This window comes from Vulpes vulpes, chromosome 4 (genome assembly GCF_048418805.1).
Source record: "Vulpes vulpes isolate BD-2025 chromosome 4, VulVul3, whole genome shotgun sequence".
Lineage (NCBI taxonomy): Eukaryota > Metazoa > Chordata > Mammalia > Carnivora > Canidae > Vulpes > Vulpes vulpes.
In genome coordinates this window covers 83,194,507-83,217,398 of record NC_132783.1, presented here as the reverse complement: position 1 = coordinate 83,217,398, position 22,892 = coordinate 83,194,507, and the positions used below count along the sequence as shown (strand labels likewise).

General features: G+C 40.8%; 1 protein-coding gene across 3 annotated transcripts; it reads left to right on the top strand.

Annotated features, from left to right (window-relative positions):
• The first annotated feature begins 555 nt into the window (after nucleotides 1–555).
• PLA2G12B (phospholipase A2 group XIIB) lies at nucleotides 556–22,841 on the top strand. 3 transcript variants are annotated; one of them, XM_072754997.1, is made up of 4 exons: nucleotides 556–929; nucleotides 12,044–12,132; nucleotides 15,656–15,825; nucleotides 21,366–22,841. In XM_072754997.1, exons 1-4 carry the CDS (start codon nucleotides 719–721, stop codon nucleotides 21,370–21,372), a joined length of 477 nt encoding a protein of 158 aa, XP_072611098.1. In that variant the 5' UTR covers nucleotides 556–718; the 3' UTR covers nucleotides 21,373–22,841. The 3 variants fall into 3 exon arrangements, with proteins under 3 accessions (XP_072611098.1, XP_025865849.1, XP_025865840.1); XM_026010064.2 differs by having other exon boundaries at nucleotides 571–929; nucleotides 15,656–15,821; XM_026010055.2 differs by having other exon boundaries at nucleotides 571–929; nucleotides 15,656–15,821; nucleotides 21,363–21,620.
• Nucleotides 22,842–22,892: the final 51 nt, after the last annotated feature.

Sequence of the window (22,892 nt, the reverse complement as noted above, 5' to 3'; positions counted from 1 at the left end):
AGCAACACCACTCTAACAAGGAGGCCAAACTGTCCCAGCACTGGCATTGCCGCGCTTAGTAGCTCTGCCGGATTAGAGGCCGAGTCTGAGAGCCAAGAAGAAGGGATCAAGGTAGAAGCCGGGGTCCCAAGTCTGGAAGCCCACTTCGTGCAAACTCACAATATTCTGACCGTTGGTACAGGTGACACTGTTGACTCCCTGCTTTTGTGGTTTTCCTGAGCCCTCAAGACATCCCACCACATCTCCCTGGAGACCGTGCCCTGGTAACTGGCTTTAGGGGGACACTGGGACCTGCGGACAAGCTCTTGTGTCAAGAGGCTGGCCCTGAAGAACCAAACTTGTAACAGATCAGTAGGTCAACAAGCTGGTTGGGGGGAGAATTCCAACTGCTCCACGGCTCAAGCCCCCTACAAATTGGCCAACATCTTAATCTCTGTCCTCCAGGCCTGTGGAATCCACTCTGAAGTGTTCTCTCTCACTGGCCATCCCTTAGACAGGCCCTCCCACTGCCTAACCTTTGCCCTTTCTAATTGCCCTGATCTCATCCCAACCTCCATAGCTATGTTTAAAGTCCACCTCTGGGGAACACACAGATTGAGTGTTCCAGATAATCCCCTTTCCAGTCCTGCTTGACATCTGGCCAGCAGGCTTCAGACCTGGACTTCCTGGGACACTGGCCAGGGTTTGAGGAAGACCCCAGTACCTACCTGGCTTCAGGATGAAGTTGGCCACCGGCTTCCTGATTTTGTGGCTCAGCCTGGGGGGTGGCCTGGCTCAGAGTGACACCAGCCCCGATGCCGAGGAGTCCTATTCAGACTGGGGCCTTCGGCACATCAGGGGCAGCTTTGAATCTGTCAACAGCTACTTTGATTCCTTTCTGGAGCTTCTCGGAGGGAAAAATGGAATCTGCCAGTACAGATGCCGCTACGGTGAGTGCGTGCCCTGCTTCCCTTCCCAGGTGGACCTGTGAACAGCTGGAGCAGGGTCATCCCTGTCATCCACTTCTTAGGTTGGCTTGCCAGATTCAGCAAATAAAAACAGAGGGATCCCAGGGAAATGTGAGTTTCAAATAAACAACCAATCATTTGTTAATACATCTGAAATATTTGGGACATACTCACCCTATAAAGTACTGGTTGTTTATCTGAAATACAAATTTCACTGAGCTTCCTGTAACTTTTCTGACAAACGTACTCCTCGGAGACTGGTTCCCTGAGGCCATTTTATTTTTTATTTTTTATTTTTTTTAATTTTTTTTTAAATTTAATTATGATAGTCACAGAGAGAGAGAGAGAGAGAGGCAGAGACATAGGCAGAAGGAGAAGCAGGCTCCATGCACTGGGAGCCTGATGTGGGATTCGATCCTGGGTCTCCAGGATCCCGCCCTGGGCCAAAGGCAGGTGCCAAACCGGTGCGCCACCCAGAGATCCCCCTGAGGCCATTTTAATGAATTTGTGGGGAGGCCAGTACTTAGGGACTGGGAGCAGGGGTGGGGGGGGGGAGGGGGGGAGAAGATGAGGGGTCTTTGTGAGGGGTTCCTAGGGGTGAAAACTGGAGATGAACATTTGAAGCAACCTCTGCCAGCGGGGGAATCAGTTTCCTCAGTCTCCCCCGTGCTAAGCTTGGAGATGGATTCTCCTTCCCCCTCACACAGTTCACACCCTCCTGCCAGCTCGGCCAGTCCCTCAAGGGCTCCCAGGAGGGCAGGCCCTGCTGCTTCGGCCTGGATCAGCGATGGCAGGCCGTCAGGGGGCAGGGGGCCTTGCCGCCAGCCAACTCTGCCCGCATGGATGCGGCCCTGAGCAGGCCTCGTGCTGCCTCTCAGTCCTGGTGCCCCATATACAACGGTGAATGGGTGGAGGCACCACCTTGCCTGAGTTGTAGAGAGGGCACCAGGGAGCACTCTGGCTGCCAGAAGGAGTCCCTGGCACCAGATCTCCCTTCTCTGAGCTGGGAGTCACGTGAGCGCAGCAGAAAGCAGGGCCCTGGGCCCTTGCAGCCAGGAGGCAGGGGGAACTTCAAATGCAGAGGAGAGATTATTTTCTAAAGTATACAGTTTCACACAGCATTAGTTTTATGGTTTAGTTTATCAAATATTTCATCACAGGACTGGACGAAAATGGTGAGTCAGTCTAGCCTAGCAGGAAAAACATTTGAGAAATGTTTTCTCCAAACACTCAGCAGATGAAACTCAGCTTGGAGAGAGACTTGAAAAAGCTCCTTAATTGCTGGGCTCATCAGTCTCACTCCTTTTTACCTTCGAGCTGGGCACATCACTTCCTTACAAACCACAAGTGACTCAGAGACAATGGGTCATCCTCGCAGCAGAACCCCAGAGTCTCACAGGACACGGATTTTAACCCGGTACACTTATGGTGAACAGAGGAGCTGCATCTTCTCTGTGAAGATCCCAGAGGATAAAAAGTGGTCTGTGCTAGGACCCCCTGGGCCCCTAACTCTACCTCTGTCCCAAGTGGGCCGGACAAATGCAGAGGTGCCTTGTCCCTGGACTGTGCTCACCCAGCTCTCAGCAATGGTGCAGGAAGGGGGTTAACTGGCTTCCCGGGTTGAATAAATACAGGTGCTATTTTCCTTCCTAGAGATAATAAGAGACTGTGGTTTAGCAAATACATAACCACAGGAATTTTAGGGGGAAACAAGAATCAAACCTTCTTCCTTCTCTAGCAAAAGAGCATTAAAAGATTTCAGCAAATTTTGGTTGCAAGCCTCGACCCCATTAGGGTCAGCAGTCACTGGTCAGGGGTGGGGTATAGTCAACAGAGACATTGCAGAAAGGCAAATAACTCCACTCGCTCTGAAAACAGAGCCTGTTCAAGGAGGGACCTGAAAAACACATAGGAAATACAGGGTTAAGCCTTATTACCTTTGGAACCCGGTGGAGTTCGAAAACCTAGAGGCTGTGGCCAAACAGCACAAAATATCTTCTCAGTTGATCATGAATCAAGCTGTCTTTGGAAGAGATAATACCTAATAATTAACTGGGTCTCTGTCCTTTCTCAGTTTGCTTTGTGATACACTTCTTGTGTGTAATGCCTCTCTCTAGAGCAGTGGTTCTCAAACTCCCCTGTGCTTTGAATCCCCTGGTGTGCTCATTTAAAAAGATTGCTACTCCCCCGTGTTTCTGATTGGGTAGGGCGGTAGGTCAGGGGTGGGGCCAGAGGATGTGCCTTTGCCAGAGTTTCCAGGTGATTCTGACGCTGCTGGTCCTGAGTCCACACTTCTAAAGAAAGAAAAAAAAAAAAAAACTGCTTTAAAGACTGTGATCTTTTGTCAGAGGAAATAACTTAGCAACAATTAGTCTACAAGAAAAAAATTTCTAGGGATCCCTGGGTGGCTCAGCGGTTTAGCGCCTGCCTTTGGCCCAAGGCATGATCCTGGAGACCCAAGATCTAGTCCCACATCAGGCTCCCTGCGTGGAGCCTGCTTCTCCCTCTGCCTGTGTCTTTGTCTCTCATGAATAAGTAAAATATTTTTTAAAAGATTCTATTTGATTTCTACTTCACTATTTAAAACCATAGTCCTATCTTGGCCCTGCAATTATAAACACCTGGGGAGCTTCAAAAGCTCCTGCTGCCCAAACCAATTTAATCAGAATCTCCGTGAGTTGGAGACATCAGTATTTTTAAGGTCTCCCGGGTGATTAGCAAGTGTAGTCAAGGTATGGAGCAGTATTTTGAAAGGTCATTCTTGGAGAACTTCAGTCCATAGGTTGTTCAGACAGGGGAAGGTGCGTTTGTGTCCTGGTACCCTACAACACTGTGACATTGGTTTCCTCACTTCTTAGATCTATAGCAGCCTTGTTTTCATGTCAACACAAAATCTGTACTTGTCAAGGAACAGGCTATAAATATAATGAGATTCAGCAGGTAGCAATGGGAGATGTAGCACAATTGCTACAAGGGGCCTGCACTACTGTGAACAAGAGTCCCTCTCCCACCCCCAGAGATTCTGATTCAGTAGGTCTGTGGTAGGGCTCTGGAACTGCTCAGGTGGTTCTGGAACCAGACTTTGAGAAATAACTAGTAACGGAAAAATCATGGGTTTGAACTGGGGGTGGGGTTGGGGGTGGGAGTGAGTGAATTCCATTGCTGGTGACCTTGGGCAAGTTACCTAACTCTCTCAACCTCTGTTGCCTCATGTTTATAAATATGTTAATAACACCTACCTTAGGTATAGGAGATACCAAGCAGATTTTATAAACATTATGAGAAAGATGGTCTGGTGAACAGGTTAGCTATGCCTTCAGATCCTTCCAGTTCTCTTTCAACATAAAATTAAAAAACACAGGGATACCTGAGTGGCTCAGTGTTTAAGCGTCTGCCTTTGGCTCAGGTCATGATCCCAGAGTCCTGGGATCGCAGGGAGCCTGCTTCTTCCTCTGCCTATGTCTCTGCCTCTCTCATGAATAAATCAATAAAATCTTTTTAAAAAATTTAAAAAACACAGAAATCCCAGTAGTTGGACAACACCCTCTCAGCTTCTGGAAGAAATCATCCAATGCTGATTTAAATGTTCTGTGCCTTTATGAAGGTCTCTGGATGAGGGTACCCGGAGCAGAGTTTCTGTGTTTTGTAAATCATGATTGAAGACACTATCTGCACTCATGCTTGATTAAAAGGACCTCATGATGAATTTCTTCTTGGGCTTAGTTCTAGAAAAAGTATCTCTAAACTTCAGTCTTCTTCTTTTATTTTATTTATTTATTCATGATAGACACAGAGAGACAGGGAGAGGCAGAGACACAGGCAGAGGGAGAAGCAGGCTCCATGCAGGGAGCCCAACGTGGGACTCGATCCTGAGTCTCCAGGATCATGCCCTGGGCTGAAGGCAGGAGCTAAACTGCTGAGCCACCCAGGCTGCCCAGTCATCTGTTTTCAAGAGGGCTTTTTGTCTCTATAAAATCTAGAGTGAAGTGTTATGAACCTGTGAGTTTATATATTTTTCCAGGGAAAGGATTCACAGCCTTCATCAGATTCTTAGGGGATCCATAGCCTGAAAAAAAGAAATAGCCACTGGTTTATTTTTTATTTTATTTTTTTTAAAGATTTTATTTATTTATTCATAGAGACACAGAGAGAGAGAGAGGCAGAGAGAGAAGCAGGCTCCATGCAGCGAGCCTGACGTGGGACTCGATCCCGGGTCTTCAGGATCACACCCCAGGCTGCAGGCGGCGCTAAACCGCTGCACCACCAGGGCTGCCCTAGCCACTGGTTTAGAGGCAAAGATTGTTCTTTTGCTAGGGTGACCAGCTGTCCTGGTCTGCTGGGGATGGAGGGAAGAGGCAGGATGGGGTAGGGATTCCTGGGATATGGACTTTTAGTACTAACACGGGGGCAGTCCCAGGCAAACCAGGACAACTTGGTCATCCTCCCTCCTGCAGTAACTTAATCTGTTTTAGCAACTGAAATAGAGTTTATTGCTTCAGTAAAATTGTCAGAGTTCTGCTTTGTTCCCTTGATGTGTTCGTCATGTCACATTTGAGTGTTTCTGGAAGGATATACATGTATTTTTTTTTTTTTTTTTAAGATTTACTTATTTGAGAGAGAGTGAGAGAGCACGAGAGCATGCATGAGCTGGGGAGGAGCAGAGGGAGAGGGAGAGACAATCTCAAGCAGACTGCCTGCTGAGCATGAGCCCAATTTGGGGCTCATCCTATGACCCTGAGATCATGACCTGAGCCAAAATCAAGAGTCGATGCTTAACTGACTGAGCCACCCAGGGACCCCTGGAAGGATATACATTTTAAATAAAGTACTTTGATTCTTTAGTGGACTTCCAGTGGAGCACAGCTTCTGCAGGAGCCAGCTGGGTGGGGAGAAGGGACACACCCTCCCGGGAAGACATAACCCTTGACCTGAGTAATAAAGCCCAGTAGTTTTTACTGTACTTTTCAGTGACAAAACTGAGAGAGAAGAAAGGCTGGGTCCAGGAGGCAATGTGCATGCCTGTGGCCGAACTTGGGTTTTCTAACTAACTCGCCTCCTAAATCTATCTCATTTGCCTTTTATTTATTTTTTAAAAGATTTTATTTATTTATCTGACAGAGAGAGACAGAGAGCGCACAAGCAGGGGGAGTGGCAGAGGGAGAGGGAGAAGCAGACTCCCTGCTGAACTGGAAGCCCCAGTGCAGGGCTCGATCCCAGGACTCTAGGATCATGACTGGAGCCAAGGGCAGACACTTAACCAACTGAGCCTCCCAGGCACCCCCTCATTTGTCTTTTAAGTGTCTGACATGTTTTATGGTGTTTCATTTTGTTCAGAAGTTTTTCATTTTCATAAGATCAAGTCTGTCAGTCTTTTTCTTTACAGATTCTCAATTTTGTATCTTGCTTGGAAAGCCATCCTCACATCACAATTATAACAACCACCTTCTGCTCGTTTTGTCTGTGAAAGCAGCCATAGCTAATATGTAATAAATGACTGTTGCTGGGTTCCAATTAAAATTTTCATGGACACTAAAATCTGAACTTCATATAAATTTTCACAGGTCACAAAATATTATCCTTGTTTTGACTACTTTTTTCTCCGAACCATTTAAGAATATAAGAACATTTTTAGCTGGCAGGCTATACAAAAACAGGCTATGGGCTGGTCTTGGGTCATTGTTTACCAACCCCTGAGCTACAGGATCAAGTTGTCAGCCTCCCACTCCTATAAATAGCCAAAACCAGACAAAAAAATTAATCTGTGGACATAGTATATTATCAATGCCTAGACTGAAAACATCAAACTATAAAGACTCAATACAACCTAAAACTACTCAAACTATAAGTTGAGGATATAGCAAATTACTGCTGCCCAGACTCAAACCATCACCTTTTTTATTAGAACATTTCTTTCAGGGGCACCTAGGTGGCTCAGTAGGTTAAGGTCTACCTTCTGTTTGGGTCATGATCCCAAGGTCCTGGGATTAAGCCTTGCATTATGGTCAGTGGAGAGCCTGCTTCTTCCTCTCCATCTCCCTCTCCTCCTCTTCTTGCTTGTGCTCTCTCTCTCTGTGTCAGATAGATAAATAAAAATATTTTTTTAAAAAATAAACTTTTCTTACAAGCTTCATTTCTAAATGGAATTCGTAAACTATTAAATTCATGAACAGCTATCATGAACTATTAAACACACACACACAAAATAACTATCAATAGCAGGACAGGTAGGCAGTGTCTGTAGTTGGTGTTCCATTACCTTTCAATCTGGGATAGAGAATTTTATCTTCTATGAGTCATCAAGAATGAAAAAGGCAGAGGGTAACCCAGGAAATGGCACTGCATCTGCTGCAGAAGCTCTTTATCAACAAAATTATTAGAGAAGTTTTATCATAAAATTTACACATTTGTTTCTTCGTGAAAAATTTCCTCCCTAATTTCTATAAAGCTAGTATGTGTAGGACATTTGTAACAGAACAATCCAAAGAAAAAATAAAATCACCACAATCATCTTACCTACAGGGGACAATTCACATTTAATCTGTGGCATAGTGTGATTATTTTCATATGTGTAATTTGATGACTAACACTATTTAACACATTTTACCCATTCCCCAACTCCTGGTAATTCTCTCTCTCTCTCACACACACACACACAGACACACACACACGGATACACATACAGAATAGGTATCAGTGGTAGGTTACATTTCTCAAGACCTTGGAAAAGTAGTGTAGGGATTACTGGTGGGTTGGCAGGCCCCATCAATAAACATAGTTCCTCTCCATTACAAATATAAAATGTTGGGTGAAAATAAAACATTAAAAAAGTACACCCTCAAGCTAGAATGGAATAAAGCAAAACCTATAAGTTCTAACTGAAGAGGAACAGCAGTCCCAAAGTGGTGAGCAGGAGCTGACTTGGAGTTTTTTGTCAGGAACATATGTAGATTCTAGGGGCTGAGGGATGGGTTTTAATATCCATACAAAGAGGGGCGCCAGGGGGTGGCTCAGTCAGTTAAGCATCCGCCTTTGGCTCAGGTCATGATCCCAGGATCCTGGGATGGAGCCCTGTATCAGGCTCCCTGCTCAGTGGGTAGTCTGCTTCTTCCTCTCTTTCTCCTCCTCCCTCTTGCTCATACTCTCTCTCTCTCAAATAAGTAAATTAAATCTTTAAAAAAAAAAGTGAAAAGACAAGCCAAAGAATGGGAAAAAGTATTTGGAAGGAAGACATGAGTGGCTAATAAGCACAGGAAATGATGATCAATGTAATTAGTTATTAGGGAAATGCAAATCAGAATGACCATGCGATACCACCTTACACTCACTAGGATGGCTGTAATTGAAAAGACAGTTTTTAACAAGTGGAGGGAAAAAAAGCAAGTGGAGGAGAAGATGTGGAGAAATTAGAACGCTTCTATATTGCTGTGGGGAATGTAAAATCGTGCCACCACTTTGGAAAATAGTCTAGTGGCTCCTCAAAATGTTAAACAGAGCTAGCATATGACTCAGAAGTTTTATTCTCATGGGGAAATGAAAGCATATTGTCCACACAAAATAATGTTTGTAGTAGCATTTTTCATAATAGCCAAAAAGTGGAAAAAATCCAAATGTTCAGGGATCCCTGGGTGGCGCAGCGATTTAGCGCCTGCCTTTGGCCCAGGGCGCGTTTCGGGAGACCCTGGATCGAATCCCACGTCGGGCTCCCGGTGCATGGAGCCTGCTTCTCCCTCTGCCTGTGTCTCTGCCTCTCTCTCTCTCTCTCTCTGTGACTATCATGAATAAATAAATAAAATCTTAAAAAAAATCCAAATATTCATCATATTTATCAACAATAAAAAGAAATTAAATACTGACCCATGCTACAACATGGATGGACCTTGAAAATACTATGCTAAGTGAAAGAAGCCAGACACAAAAGGCCACATATTGATTTCATTTATGTGAATGTCCAGAATTGGCAAATTTATAGAGAAAGAAAGTCGATTAGTGATTGTCTAGGGCTGATAGATCACTTCATCTTGGAAGCAACATATCTCCACTTTGGCCGTATTCTCTAGGTCACAGAGACCAACGGGACAACACACAAGGGTGTGAACACCAAGAGACTGGGATCACTGGGGACATCTTGAACACGACCTCATATAAACACTGTACCACAGAAACAAATGCCAAACAGATTGTGGCAGAGATGATCCTTGTAGCCTAATATCTTCCTCCTTCTCTATAGTAATAAGTCCCTCCTGCCCAATTTTAAGCTCATGGGTACCCACTTTTGCAACTAGGTATTGCTGTTTGATTAAGGTCTGGCCAAAGGGAAGTTCGATGTGTGTATCCTTCTGGAGTGTGTTTATTAAAGAGAGGGGCTGTGACCATTCTGCCTTCTTCTTTTATCCTCCTGCTTGTAATATGGTTGTGTTGGCTGAAGTTCCATCTTGAACCATGACAGCCAGGGTTCCATTCTAGGGCTGGTAGATCAGAAAGCTAGGAGCAGAAAAGTGTAGATTTACAATATAAGCCTATATCCACAATTCTAGATTATAATATATTCTATCTTGTTTAAGCATCTGAATAATACAGTATGTAGGGAATAGAATAAATACATGGTAAAATTATAATACTCTACTGAGGGACATAAAGGAAGACACAAGTAGATAGAAAACTGTATTATGCCCTTGTTTAGGAAGACAGTATATTTTAAGAAAGTCAGTTGTTTCCAGATTAATCTATAAAATCCATGTATTTTCAATCAAAATCCTGCACTACCTCTGATAGACTTTACTAAGTTGATTCTAAAATTCAGTTGCAAGACAATAGGTCCAAAATAGTCAAAACAATTTTTAAGAATAATGAAGAGGGGTACCTGGGTGGTTAAGCGTCTGCCTTTGGCTCTGATCATGATTTCAGGACCTTGGGACTGAGCCCCGCATTGGGCTCCTGCTCAGTGGAGAGTCTGCTTCTCCCTCCCTCTCTGCCCTCCAACCCCACCCCCTGCTCATGCTCTCCCTACTATTATTATATTATTGTCAATGAGTTTCTTTCATTTTGTTGTTAATTGGTTTATATAATTGGTTGCTCCTAAGTTAGGAGCATAAATATTTACAATTTTACAATTCCAGACTTCAGGCTGTATTACAAAGCTGTAATCATCAGGACAATATGGTTCTGGCACAAAAACAGACATATAGATCAATGGAACAGAATAGAGAACCCAGAAATGGACCCTCAATTCTATGGTGAGCTAATCCTCAACAAAGCAAGAAAAAATATCTAACGGAAAAAAGTTTCTTCAACAAGTGGTGCTGGGAAAATTGGAAAGACACATGCAGAATAACAAAACTGGATCATTTTCTTAAACCTTACACAAAGATAAAATGGATGAAAGACCTAAATGTAAGATAGGAATCCACCAAAATCCTAGAGGAGAACACAGGCAGCAACCTCTTTGACCTAGGCTGTCCACAGCAACTTCTTGCTAGACACATCTTCAAAGGCAAGGCAAACAAAGGCAAAAATGAATGATTTGGACTTCATCAGGATAAAAAGCTTTTGCACATCAAAGAAACAGTCAACAAAACTAAGAAGCAAGTGATATATTTGCAAATGTCTTAGCAGATAAAGGGCTAATATCCAAAACCCATAAAGAACTTATCAAACTCAACACCCCCAAAACAAATAAACTAGTCAAGAAATGGGCAGAAGAAATAGAGACATTTCTCTAAAGAATACATGCAAATGTCCAACAGACACATGAAAAATTGCTCCACATTACTTGTCATCCTGGAAATACAAATGAAAACCATAATGAGATATCACCTCACACCAGTCAGAATGGCTAAAATTAACAGGTCAGAAATAATAGATGTTGGTGGGGATGCAGAGAAAGAGGGAATTCTCTTATACCATTGGTGGGAATGCAAATTGGTACAGCCACTCTGAAAAACAATATGGAGTTTCCTTAAAAAAGTTAAAATAGGGATCCCTGGGTGGCGCAGCGGTTTGGCGCCTGCCTTTGGCCCAGGGCGCGATCCTGGAGACCCGGGATCGAATCCCACATCAGGCTCCCAGTGCATGGAGCCTGCTTCTCCCTCCGCCTGTGTCTCTGCCCCTCTCTCTCTCTGTGACTATCATAAATAAATAAATTAAAAAAAAAAAAAGTTAAAATAGAGCTACCGTATGATCAGCAATTGGACAACTGTATATTTATCCAAAGGATACAAACATAATGATTTGAAGGGGCACCTGCACCCCAATCCAATGTTTATAGCAGCAATGTCCATAATCGCTAAACTATGGAAAGAGCCTAGATGTCCATTGACAGATAAATGGATAAAGAAGAAGTGGTACTTATATACAATGGAATATTACTTGGCCATCAAAAAAAATGAAATCTTACCATTTGCAATGATGTGGGTAGAACTAAAGGGTATTATGCTAGGTGAAATAAGTAAAAAAAACACAAATATCATTTGATTTCACTCATATGTGGCATTTAAGAAATGAAACAGCGGATCATAGGGAAAGGGAGGGAAAAATAAAATAAGACAGAATCAAAGAGGAGACAGACCATAAGAGACCCTTAACTACAGGAAACAAACTGAGGGTCACTGGAAGGGGAGGAGGGGGTAACTAAGTAATGGCCATTAAAGAGGTCATGTGATATAATGAGCACTGGGTGTTAGATCCAACTGATGAATCACTAAACTTCACCTCTGAAACCAATAATACACTATATGTTAACAAACTGATTTTAAATAAAAGAAAAATTAGAAAAGAAAAAAGCTAACAGAAACAAAAGAAACATTAGAATTATTAGTAAATGAATATTCATGAAAGTCTTTGAGAATAGGAGAAAAATGCCAAACTAATCTGAAGGTTATGACATTATCATTATCATTACCATCATTACCACCTGACTGGGAAGTGAATATCTGGTGAGGAATGATAACTTTTATTTTTATTTTTTATTTTTTTGAGGAATAATAACTTTTAAAAGAAAAGTTGCATATGCTTTTAGATAATTTTTATCTGATGAATGTTCTCAAATGCTTAATTTCTAAATATTTCTTCCTGCTTCTTTCCTTTCTTTCTCCTGCTAGGAAAGGCACCAATGCCCAGACCCGGCTACAAGCCTCAGGAGCCCAACGGCTGCAGCTCCTATTTCCTGGGTCTTAAGATACCAGAAAGTGTATGTACCACCATCATTATTTTCTTAGTTGATTGTTTTAACTGAGGCAAGTCCAAGTTATCAGTGATCAGAGTGATAACTTAGGGAATATAGTTGAGCAGTATAATTATTTTAAACTGGATGCAGAGTAAGGGAGATAATTTTCAAAGAAATCACCTGATTTCCTTTCATCAGAGACAGCTGTCCTCAGAGAAGACCTTGTGTAGTGAACTTCAAAATCACCTCTGCTAGTATCAGCCAAATCTTAGCGGATCAAACATCACTTCATCTGAAATCTAACAAGTTTGACTTCTTAAATTTAGTGAGACTTTTCCTGTGATGTGCTGGAGCCATTGGCACTGACCATAGATACTTTTGCAAGTGGTTGATTTCAGGTTGGTAGCACCGAACCAAGTATGTTTAGAGTATCAAGGTCATAGTAATCTGCACACACCCACTCACATACAAGCATCCAGCCCCCAGCCCCACCCCTGCCCCCATTCGGCCACTGGCTAAACTGCTGGCTGTTTCTCAAACCCCTGGCCTCCCATGAAAACAAGTAATAAACTGATTTATTTTAAGACCTCTTGGAGGCTCCTTTATCTTTTTTTACTTCAGAAAAGAGATGTTATGTAAAATGTAGGTAGAAGGATTTCATATCTAAGCTGTGATTTTTTTTTTAAGATTTTATTTATTTATTTGAGAGAGAGAGCACACGAGAGAGAGCTCGAGGTGTGGGGAGGGGCAGAGGGAGAAGCAGGCTGCCACACGGAACTTGATCCCAGCACCCTGGGTTGTGACCTGAGCCGAAGACAGAGGCTTAGCAGACAAAGCCACCCTGGCGCCCCTAAGCCATGATTTTTGAATTGTGTCTTAACAAACTTCACAGGCTAAACTTCACTTTTCTGCTGATTCAAAAGATTTACTTTGTAATAGTTTTCTAAGCAGCTTAATGTTTATTCTTCTATCAAAAATGCTGCCCACCAATGCATTTTTGTGCAAATTGGAAAACTGTCCCCTCGCCTCTTCCATTTGTCAGAACTTTATCTCAATATACTGTTAGAAGAGGAAATTTCACTGCCACTGGCTAGACATTTTTCTTTTTTCTAAAAAAAGATTTATTTCAGAGAGAGAGAGAAAGAGAACATGGAGGGAGGGGCAAAGGAAGAGAGAATCTTAACCAGACTCTGCTGAGCGCAGAGCCTGACTCAGGGCTCGGTCTCATGAGCTTGAGATCAGGACCTGAGCTGAAACCAAGAGTCAGATGCCTAACCAACTGCGCCACCCAGGCACCCTGGCTAGGTATTTTTCTCAATTAATATACAAATCTACGATATCCCATGGGAAGGTGGCCCTTTTCATATGACACTCTTGCACACTGCATGACCTGCCCAGCTATATGTCCCGCCTTGTCTATGCTCATCAATATGCATATGGACACAGAAGAAAGGCAAGCTTTTCAAATATATATTTATATTAGAGAAATCCTTGTTTTTAGCTCATGTACTTGATGCCAATTTAGAAGCTATGGAAGTGGTACTGAAACCTCTATGGAAATGTAAAAGTGGATGGAAATTAAGATGGACACATTAATGCTTCAGCAAGGCTTGACTTGTGAACAAACTTCCCTCTGCCCTTCACTGTTTTTTCTGTAGAATCTTTGTTCTAGGAACTTGGTTTAGAGTTGATACCGAGTAACGAGATTTGGAGGGCTGGCACCCATGCTTGAAAACATAAGGGACATGCTGGCAGCATAAATCAGATTCCTACTGAAACTGCCCCCAACCCTGTATTTTCCTATAAAACCTCTCAGCCCCTCACCCCGGGGCTTGCTTGTAGTCTAGGAGGCATTAGCCTGCTGTAGCCTCCTTTGCCTGGCAAAGGAATAAACTAGCTCCCTATTTTAACCCCAGACTCTGTCTTCATATTACACATTTTGGCTCCAGAGCACAGAGGTCAGTTTTCAACGACAGTAGGCACTCTATTTTGGGAGTAATTTTGGGAGTAATGTCATTTTGTTTAATGGTACTAGTATTGTTTAGAACTAGTTCAAGAGTTTCCAGTTGAGTTGAATTGAATGAGAGTGACTATACTCATCAAATTTGCAGGCACCTCTGCTGTGATGATATGTGTTTCGTTGTAGGGATGAGGTACAAACAAAATGGTTTACTGCAATGATAGGAATCTGCCCAGAAGTGCAGGGCCCAGGCTGTTGCCTTGTCTAATGAGTTACATTCCCTCTTAATGTAACAATGTGTTTTTTTTTTCTTTTTCTCACAAGGGCATTTTAAACTACCAAGGTCACTACTCTGCTTTAGGTGACCTTGGAGCAAAAGTTCAAGTAAGGGAACACTTCAGGAGACCCAAGTGGAAAGGATCTCTAATAGCTGGTTCATCAACCCCCATCCATACCGTGAAACCAGATTTCCACAGTTTCCCCTCAGGTCCAAGTCTGTATGATCAGAAGAACCACAAAAGATTCTAAGATGCTCTGCCTTTGTCTAGACACCCTCATTCCAAAAATTTTCACACACCACCAAACAATTGCTCTCTGTAATCACTCATTCTATCATGCCCCTTCCTTGTTTGAGAGTCTTTATCAATTCTTCCTGGTTATTTTGGAAGTCAGGGTCATCCATCAACTTGCCTTTCTCCCTAATTTAAAACACAATAAACAAACAAACAAAAAAATCCCTGCTAAGACCCCTGAAAGACTAAACAAACTGACTTGCACACATATGATTTGCTCATATCTCCTTTTTTTACCTGCTACACCTTAAGTCTACTTTCACTCCTAATAATCCTCTCCAAAAAAACAAAACAAAGCAAAACAAAACATGTAGAGTTATCAAACTCTAGATTTGGCATTCTATGAACTTAGTTACTCAGTTTATGCACAACATTTACAATTGTTTATAAGATGCTTAATACATATATCTCTGTGTGTGTGTGTGTGTGTGTGTGTGTGTGTGTGTGTGTGTGTGTGTTGGCTCTTGCCATTTGACTGCTGTCCCCCTATGGTCAGGAATCATGTGCTCTACAGCTCACTGTGCTCCCTGACACACAAACCTTTAAAACAGCGCTATATGAGATGGGTCCCTAATGAATGCTGATGACCTCTTGATGAACTGAGGCTTAATTTTTCATAATTCTGAGCTTTCAGATCCTTTGCTCAAGCAAAATCTCATATCTTAGGCTTTAGTTGAATTTGGAAGTCCTGCAGCTCTGTCTTCACTAAACTTCTGATCTCTATTTTCATCACTGTCATGGCCTGTGAATTTGAAAATTGCTAAATCTAAAAGAAAAAGAAGAAAATAGGCTACTCAGAGTTAATAAACTAATAACCAAACCATGACTGAAACTTAACATCCTGTGACTGTCAACCTGATGTATTCTCTCCAGTTGGTGTTTCTGAATTGATCTGCATGTATAATCGGAATCTGAGAACTGGTAAGTTAATAACAGGGAGGGCAAGGTTGCCTAAGGTCCTTGGTCTAAACGTGGCATTTTCTTCCTTCTCTTTCTTTCATTCACTTTTCTCCAGATGGACTTCGGCATTCCAGCAATGACCAAGTGCTGCAACCAGCTGGATGTCTGTTATGACACTTGTGGTGCCAATAAGTATCGCTGTGATGCAAAATTCCGATGGTGTCTCCATTCTATCTGTTCTGATCTGAAGCGGAGTCTGGGCTTTGTCTCTAATGTGGCAGGTAGGTATCTTAAGGGCATCATCTGGTAAGCAGGGAGTTTTGTTCCTGTTTTCATACAGAAATGTATCCAGAGCCCCGTTACACAAAGAGACCATCAGAGCTCGCTGAACTTTCTTATAGAGCACTGTGACAAATGTAAGATGGGCGAAGGAAGATTCTGGGCATTCCTTCACTAAAGTTCTTGCTGTCCTGCCCAGGAGCTGCTGGCACCACTCCTGATGGACAGTGCCACACCAAAGTCTTCCCAGAGATATAAAAATCTATCCTTCAAGATCGGAGAAAGGGTTGCCCAACTGGCTTTGGTTATTCATTCCACTATTAAATAATTTTCCCTATCAGGAGTAATTCTGTAGAGGACCACTTGGTTTGGTTTAAGCTCTTTTTTCCTTATTTTATTTTCAGTTAGGGAAATATTTTTTTCAAACTTATCTTTTTTTTGTGTAAAGCTCTCTCTATATACTTGAGGATAATTATTTTTAGGCAACTGCTTAGCTACCTAGTTTCTACCACTGATTGCTGATTGTGTGATTTCTTTTCCCTGATTCACCTTACGGAAAGCTGTAATCCTTTAGTTTCTAAAGCCAGAAAATTACATCCAGGTATTAGCATTATATATTTTTAGTTGGCAAAGTTTGAAGTTTAATCTTATAAGGAGCTGGCCTCATGCCACTGAGAAAGTCAGCAGTAGAAAGAATCTTGGATCGTTTTCATAGATCAATGTCTAGAGTGTAGTCCTAAAGTGTGAAGGCTTGAAAATATGAATAATTAGTTAGGCCCTGTAAAAGGGAGTATCACTCTATCTGTATCTACAAAAGGTGAATAAGTGCCTGCTGCTAATCTAGAGTTAGGTCAAGTTACTTCCTCTAAGCAATGTTCTATTGATTTCTTTCTCCTATCTCTTTGATATGCCACTTGCCTGGTTACTGCAAGTTAATTTAATCTCTGGGTCCCATCTGATCTATTTTCCCCCATAGGGACCAGATATATTTTTGTACCACACGAATCTGGTCATTTCTACTCTCTGTGTAAATCCTTCAATTGGTTCCTCTTCCTTGGGATTAAATCCAAATTCCTTAGTAGGATACACATAGCTCTTTCTGATCCAGCCCTATCCTACCTAATATTTTCTCTCATTTTGTGGGGTTTTTTTTCCCCACTTTTTTGATGAAATTACTTGCAAAGCAGAAGTTTAATATTTTAGGTACAGTTTATCTATTTTTTTTCCTTTTGTTGCTTGTACTTTTGGTGTCATATGTAAGAAGGCTTTGCTTAAGCTCAAAGTCACAAAGATTTGCTCCTAAATTTTTTTCTAAGATTTTGTTTTAGCTTTTTAGGTATATGATCCACTATTAGTTAACTTTTGTGTATGGTATAAGAGGTCTAACTTCATTCTTTTGTATATGGATATACAGATGTGCCTGCATATTGTTGAAAGACTATTCTTTCTCACATCCAATTGTTTTTTTGCACTCTTATCAAAAATTAATTGAACATAAATTCAGTGTTTATTTCTAGACTTTCAGTTCTGTTCCATTGATCTATGCCAGTACCACACAGTCTTTATTACTGTGGTTTTGTAGTAAACTTTGAAATCAGGAAATGTCCTTCAACTTTGTTCTTTTTCAAGATTGTTTTGAATATTCTGAATCCCTTGTATTTCCATATGAATTTTAGGTTCAGCTTGTCAATTTCTGCAAGAAATGGCAGTTGGAATTTTGATAGGGCTTTTGTTAAATCTGTAGATAATTTGAGGCATGTTACCCTTTTAGCAATATTATGTTTTCTGATAAATAAACATGAATCTTTCCATTTACTTGGATCTTCTTTAATTTCTTTCAATAATGCCTTATAGTTTTGGAGCACAAATCTCATACTCCTTTGTTTAATTTATTCATAAGCATTAATTTGTTTCTTTTGTTGTTATTGTAAATAAAATTTTATTAATTTTACTTTCAGATTATTCATTAATAATGTACAGAAATATAACTGATTTTGTATATTGATCTATTATCTGGCAACCTTGCTGAACTTACTTGTTAATTTTGATAGATTTTAGTAAATTCCTTAGGTTTTTCTCTACAGAAGATAATGCCATCTACATATCATCTTCCTTTCCAATGCCTTTTATATATTCCTCTTGCCAATTTTCCAATCTAGAACTTCCAGTCAATATTGAATAGAAGTGGTGAGAGCAATGTAGGCAGCAAATAAACAAATGGTACAAAACAAAGTATCAAAGAAGAAACTAAACGAGAAATAAAAAAAAAAATATTGAGACAAATGAAAATGGAAGCAAAACATACTTAAACTTATGAAATGCAGCAAAAGCAGTTTTAAGAGGGAAATTCATAGACATAAATGCCTACATCAAGAATAAAAGAAAAACCTTGAATAAAAGAACCTAGATTTATACCTCAAGGAATGAGAAAAAGAAAAACAGTGGAGCCCAGAGTTAGTAGAAGAAAGGGAATAACACAGATCAGAGCAGAAATAAATTAAATGAAGACTAAAATAACCATAGAAAAGATGTAAATGAAACTAGGAACCAGTCTTTTATAAAAAGATGAACAAAATAGACAAACTGTAGCTAGACTCGCTAAGAACAAAAGAGAGAGGACCCAAATAAAAAAGTCAGAAATGGAAGAGGAGGCATTACAACTGATATCACAGAAATACAAAGGATCACAAGAGATTACTATGAATAATTATATACTAACAAATTAGACAACTGTGAAATGGGTAAATTCCTAGAAACATACAATCTACAAAGAATGAATAATGAAAAAATAGAATCTGAACAGACTATTAGTAAGGTGGTTGAATTAGCAATCAAAAATCTCCCCACAGGGGATCCCTTGGTGGCGCAGCGGTTTAGCGCCTGCCTTTGGCCCAGGGCGCAATCCTGGAGACCCGGAATCGAATCCCACGTCGGGCTCCCGGTGCTTGGAGCCTGCTTCTCCCTCTGCCTGTGTCTCTCCCTCTCTCTCTCTCTGTGTTACTATCATAAATAAATTAAAAAAATAAAAAAAAAAATCTCCCCACAAATGAAAGAACAAGATGGACTTTTAAAGTGGCTTTAACATTTAAAGAAGAATTAATAAGCCATTGAAATGGTTTCAACATTTATTTATTTTAAAGCCTTTATTTATTCATGAAAGACACACACACACAAAAAAAAAAAAAAAAAAAAGAAAGAAAGACACACACACACACACACACACACAGAAGCAGAGACAAGGGCAGGGGGAGAAGCAGCCTCCATGCAGGAAGCCCGACTCCGGACTCGATCCTGGACCACCAGGATCAGCAGATGTCCCGACATCAGAAAACGGATGTCACAGATCCAAGAAGAGCTGTGTCAGGAAAGAGCCAATTGACAAGATTTTTTTTTCCTTTTTTCTAATTAACTCTGATTCTCTGATTAATGCATGCTTATAGTAAAAAAAAAAATCAACAAAGGGATCCTACCTCCAAAGTATCCGTACTTATATCTAACAAATGATCACTTTAAATTTTAGAATATACTCTTTGAATATTTTCTTCTTTTGCAGAATTTCTACTTATAACATCATCACAATTTTATTCAAATAATAAAATATTATGAATAGCAAAACAAACAAACAAACAAACAAAAAACACCACTGGGCCGAAGGCAGCGCTAAACCGTTGAGCCCCTGGGACTGCCCAGGCTTCAACATTTAAAGAAGAATTAATGCCAATCCTTCTCAAAGTCTTTCAAAAAATAAAAGAAGAGGGAACACTCCCAAACTCACCTTATGAGGCCAGCATTACCCTGATACCAAAACTAGACAAGGGCACCACAAGAAAAGAAAATTACAGGTCAATATCCTTGATGAATATAGATGCAAAGTCTTTGATAGAATATTAGCAAAACTAATTCAGTAATACATTAAAAGGATCATACATCATGATCAAGTGGGATTTACGCAAGGGATGCAAAATTGTTTCACATCAGTAAATCAGACAATCTGATACACCACATTAACAAAATGAAGCATATCATATGGTCATCACAATAGATGCAGAAAAAGCATTTAACAAAATTCAACATCCATTTGTGGTAAAAACTCTCAACACAGTAGGTATAGAGGGAACATACCTCAACATAATAAAGGCCATGCATGATAAGCCCACAGCTAACAAAACACTCAATGGAGAAAAGCTGAAAGCTTTCCCTCTAAGATCAGGAACATGGCAAGGGTGCCCACTTTCACCACTTTTATTTAACATAGTATTGGAAGTATTTTAGCCAGAGAAATTAGGCAAAAAGAAGAAATAAAAGATATCCAAATTGGAATGGAAAATGTAAAACTGTCACTGCAAATAACATGATATCATATATGGAAAATCCTAAAGACTCCACAAAAAAACTGTTAAAACTAATAAGCAAATTCAGTAAAGTTGCAGGATACAAAATTAATATACAAAAATCAGTTTTGTTTCTATACACTAATAATGAATTATCAGAAAGAGAAATTAAAAAAAAGATTTCATTTTTTAAAAATATATTTTTAATTTTTTTTATTTATTTATTATAGAGAGAGAGAGAGAGAGAGGCAGAGACATAGGCAGAGGGAGAAGCAGGCTCCATGCACCGGGAGGCTGATGTGGGATTCGATCCCGGGGCTCCAGGATCGCGCCCTGGGCCAAAGGCAGGCGCCAAACTGCTGCGCCACCCAGGGATCCCCAAAAGATTTCATTTTTACGACAGCATCAGAAAGAATAAAATACCCAGGAATAAATTTAACCAAGGAGGTGAAAGACCTGTGCATTGAAAACTATAAGACATTGATGGAAGAACTGAGGATGACACAAAAAAATGGGAAGATATTCTGTGATCATGGATGAAAAGATTCAATATTCTTAAAATGTGCATACCCAAAACAATCTACAGTTTCAATGTAATCCCTATCAAAATTCTAATGGAAGATGTTCTGAGATGCCTTCCCTTCCCTAATAACCCTTGCCCCTAAAGGGATAGAGACTCTTTCTGGGTCTCTTGATGTCACTTCCATAATGGTGTAGTGTAACCATTGTTTACCTGCCCATCCTGTCCACCTCTTAGTCCAAACTGCGAGTACTTGAGCTGGCATCTCTTTGGTCTTTGTATCCCTTACCTAACAGAATGACTGACCAACACACATGGTTTTTCAATGAGTGAACTGTTAATTATCCCACACCTGGACAGAGAAAGCTGTAGGAAACATACAGTTACCTGAGGGAATGTTCTGCGCAATGGTAGGGTTTCCATAGAGTATGGGAGATTCTGATTGCTAAACATGATTTAGACCTGGAGGCCCATAAAAGAAGAGTACCCCCAAATGTATTCTGCTTTACTAGATTGGATGGAAGCTAATGAAAAAGCTTCTTCTACATGTATGTTTTTCTTTTTAATTCTGTATTTGGATTAAGGCCTTAAGTAGGATGATGTCATCCTGGTATGTCATCCGTGGAATTACTCAAACCACTTGGGATAGTTTTGTATATTAACCTTTTACTTCTCTTCATTTTTTTTTCAAGTAGCCTGTGATTCTCTGGTTGATACCGTGTTCAATACTGTGTGGACCTTGGGCTGCCGACCTTTTATGAATAGCCAACGTGCAGCGTGCATCTGTGCAGAAGAGGAGAAAGAAGAGTTGTGAAAAAGAGGTGCTCCCTTCCTGGTTTTGAGTGACGCCACAGCTGTCAGTCTCTGAGAGGGTAGTGTGGCAGATGTGTCTCATCCTTGCTTCCAAAAGTTTGGATGCCACAAAGCAAGAGAAAGAAAACCTTGTTCTACAGCTGGAAAGTGAGTCCCTTTGAGGAGAATTGGAAAAAAGCCATGGAAATATTTGAAGACTATTCTTCATTTTAACACTGGATTCCCCAACCAAGACATATTGCCTGGCAACTCAGTTCTTAAAGACTAAAATAAAGACGAAAATACTGGGATTCCTGGACTGGGTAATTACAGTCTTAAGTGAAATTTTACAGAGTTCAACCATTTGCGAGGCAAGGACTTTCCTCTGGTCCATGTCTTAGTTGCCAGTCAGCATCTCATATTTAATAAAGTGTACTTTTTAGAAAAGAAATGAATGAATTCCATTATCTCCAATGTGCTTCCATTTCATTTAGAAGAGAACAGAACCCATCTCGGTAAGTTCCACCAATGATAACCATCATTCTCACTGGTGCTGAAGAGATAAGAACAGGCGGGCAAAGTCAGAGACTTACCTGGTTGAGGCCAATGGAGGTGGAGATCAGATGTTGTTAGAGGTTCCATTTTTTCCTTCAGTGAACTATTCCTGCTGATATTCCCAATTCCTAAGTGGTATTAGTGTCCTGTTAAGATCTGAGAAGCACTTGGTAAAAATTGCGACTGAAGAAAGCCAAGAAAAGTCCCTGAAATCTGAGGAGACACAAATGGTCAATCCCTAAACTATGGTTCTCTACCCTGACTGCAGATTAGAAGCACCAGAGGAGCATTAAAAAACAAAGCATCTCTGGGGGTGGTATCTCCCTATTGGTGTTTTGCAAAGGCTCCGCACCTGATTCTGATGCCCTGGGAAGGCTGAAGTCCTAAGGTCAGGAACTGGCAAGTGAAGCTCATGGGCCAAATCAGGCCTAACACCTGCTTCTGTGAAGTTTTATTGGACCACAACCATGCTCTCGTTTGTTTATGGCCACTCCTGTGCTACAACCTCAGACTTGAATAGTTGTGACAGACTGTATGGCCAGAAAGCCTAAAACGTTTACCATTTGGCCCTTGACAGAAAAAGTTGGCCAATTCCTGACCTGGGTCATTCTCTTTTCCCTTCATTTTGTTAATTTTACTGGTTCGTTAAGAATTGTTGATGATAGCCATTTCTAAAAAGAAAAAGAAGAAAAACTGTTTCCTGATCTGTAAAGCCATAAAATTAATTGGCACATTAAGAAATTGGATTTAATTGCATATAAAATTTATCCCAGTGGTTTATAATATTTATTTCAATAAAATGTATTAAGCATCTACCTACGAAATAGAGTATGGTATAATTTTACACCTTTTTCTATTGCTTCATTAGTCTGAGG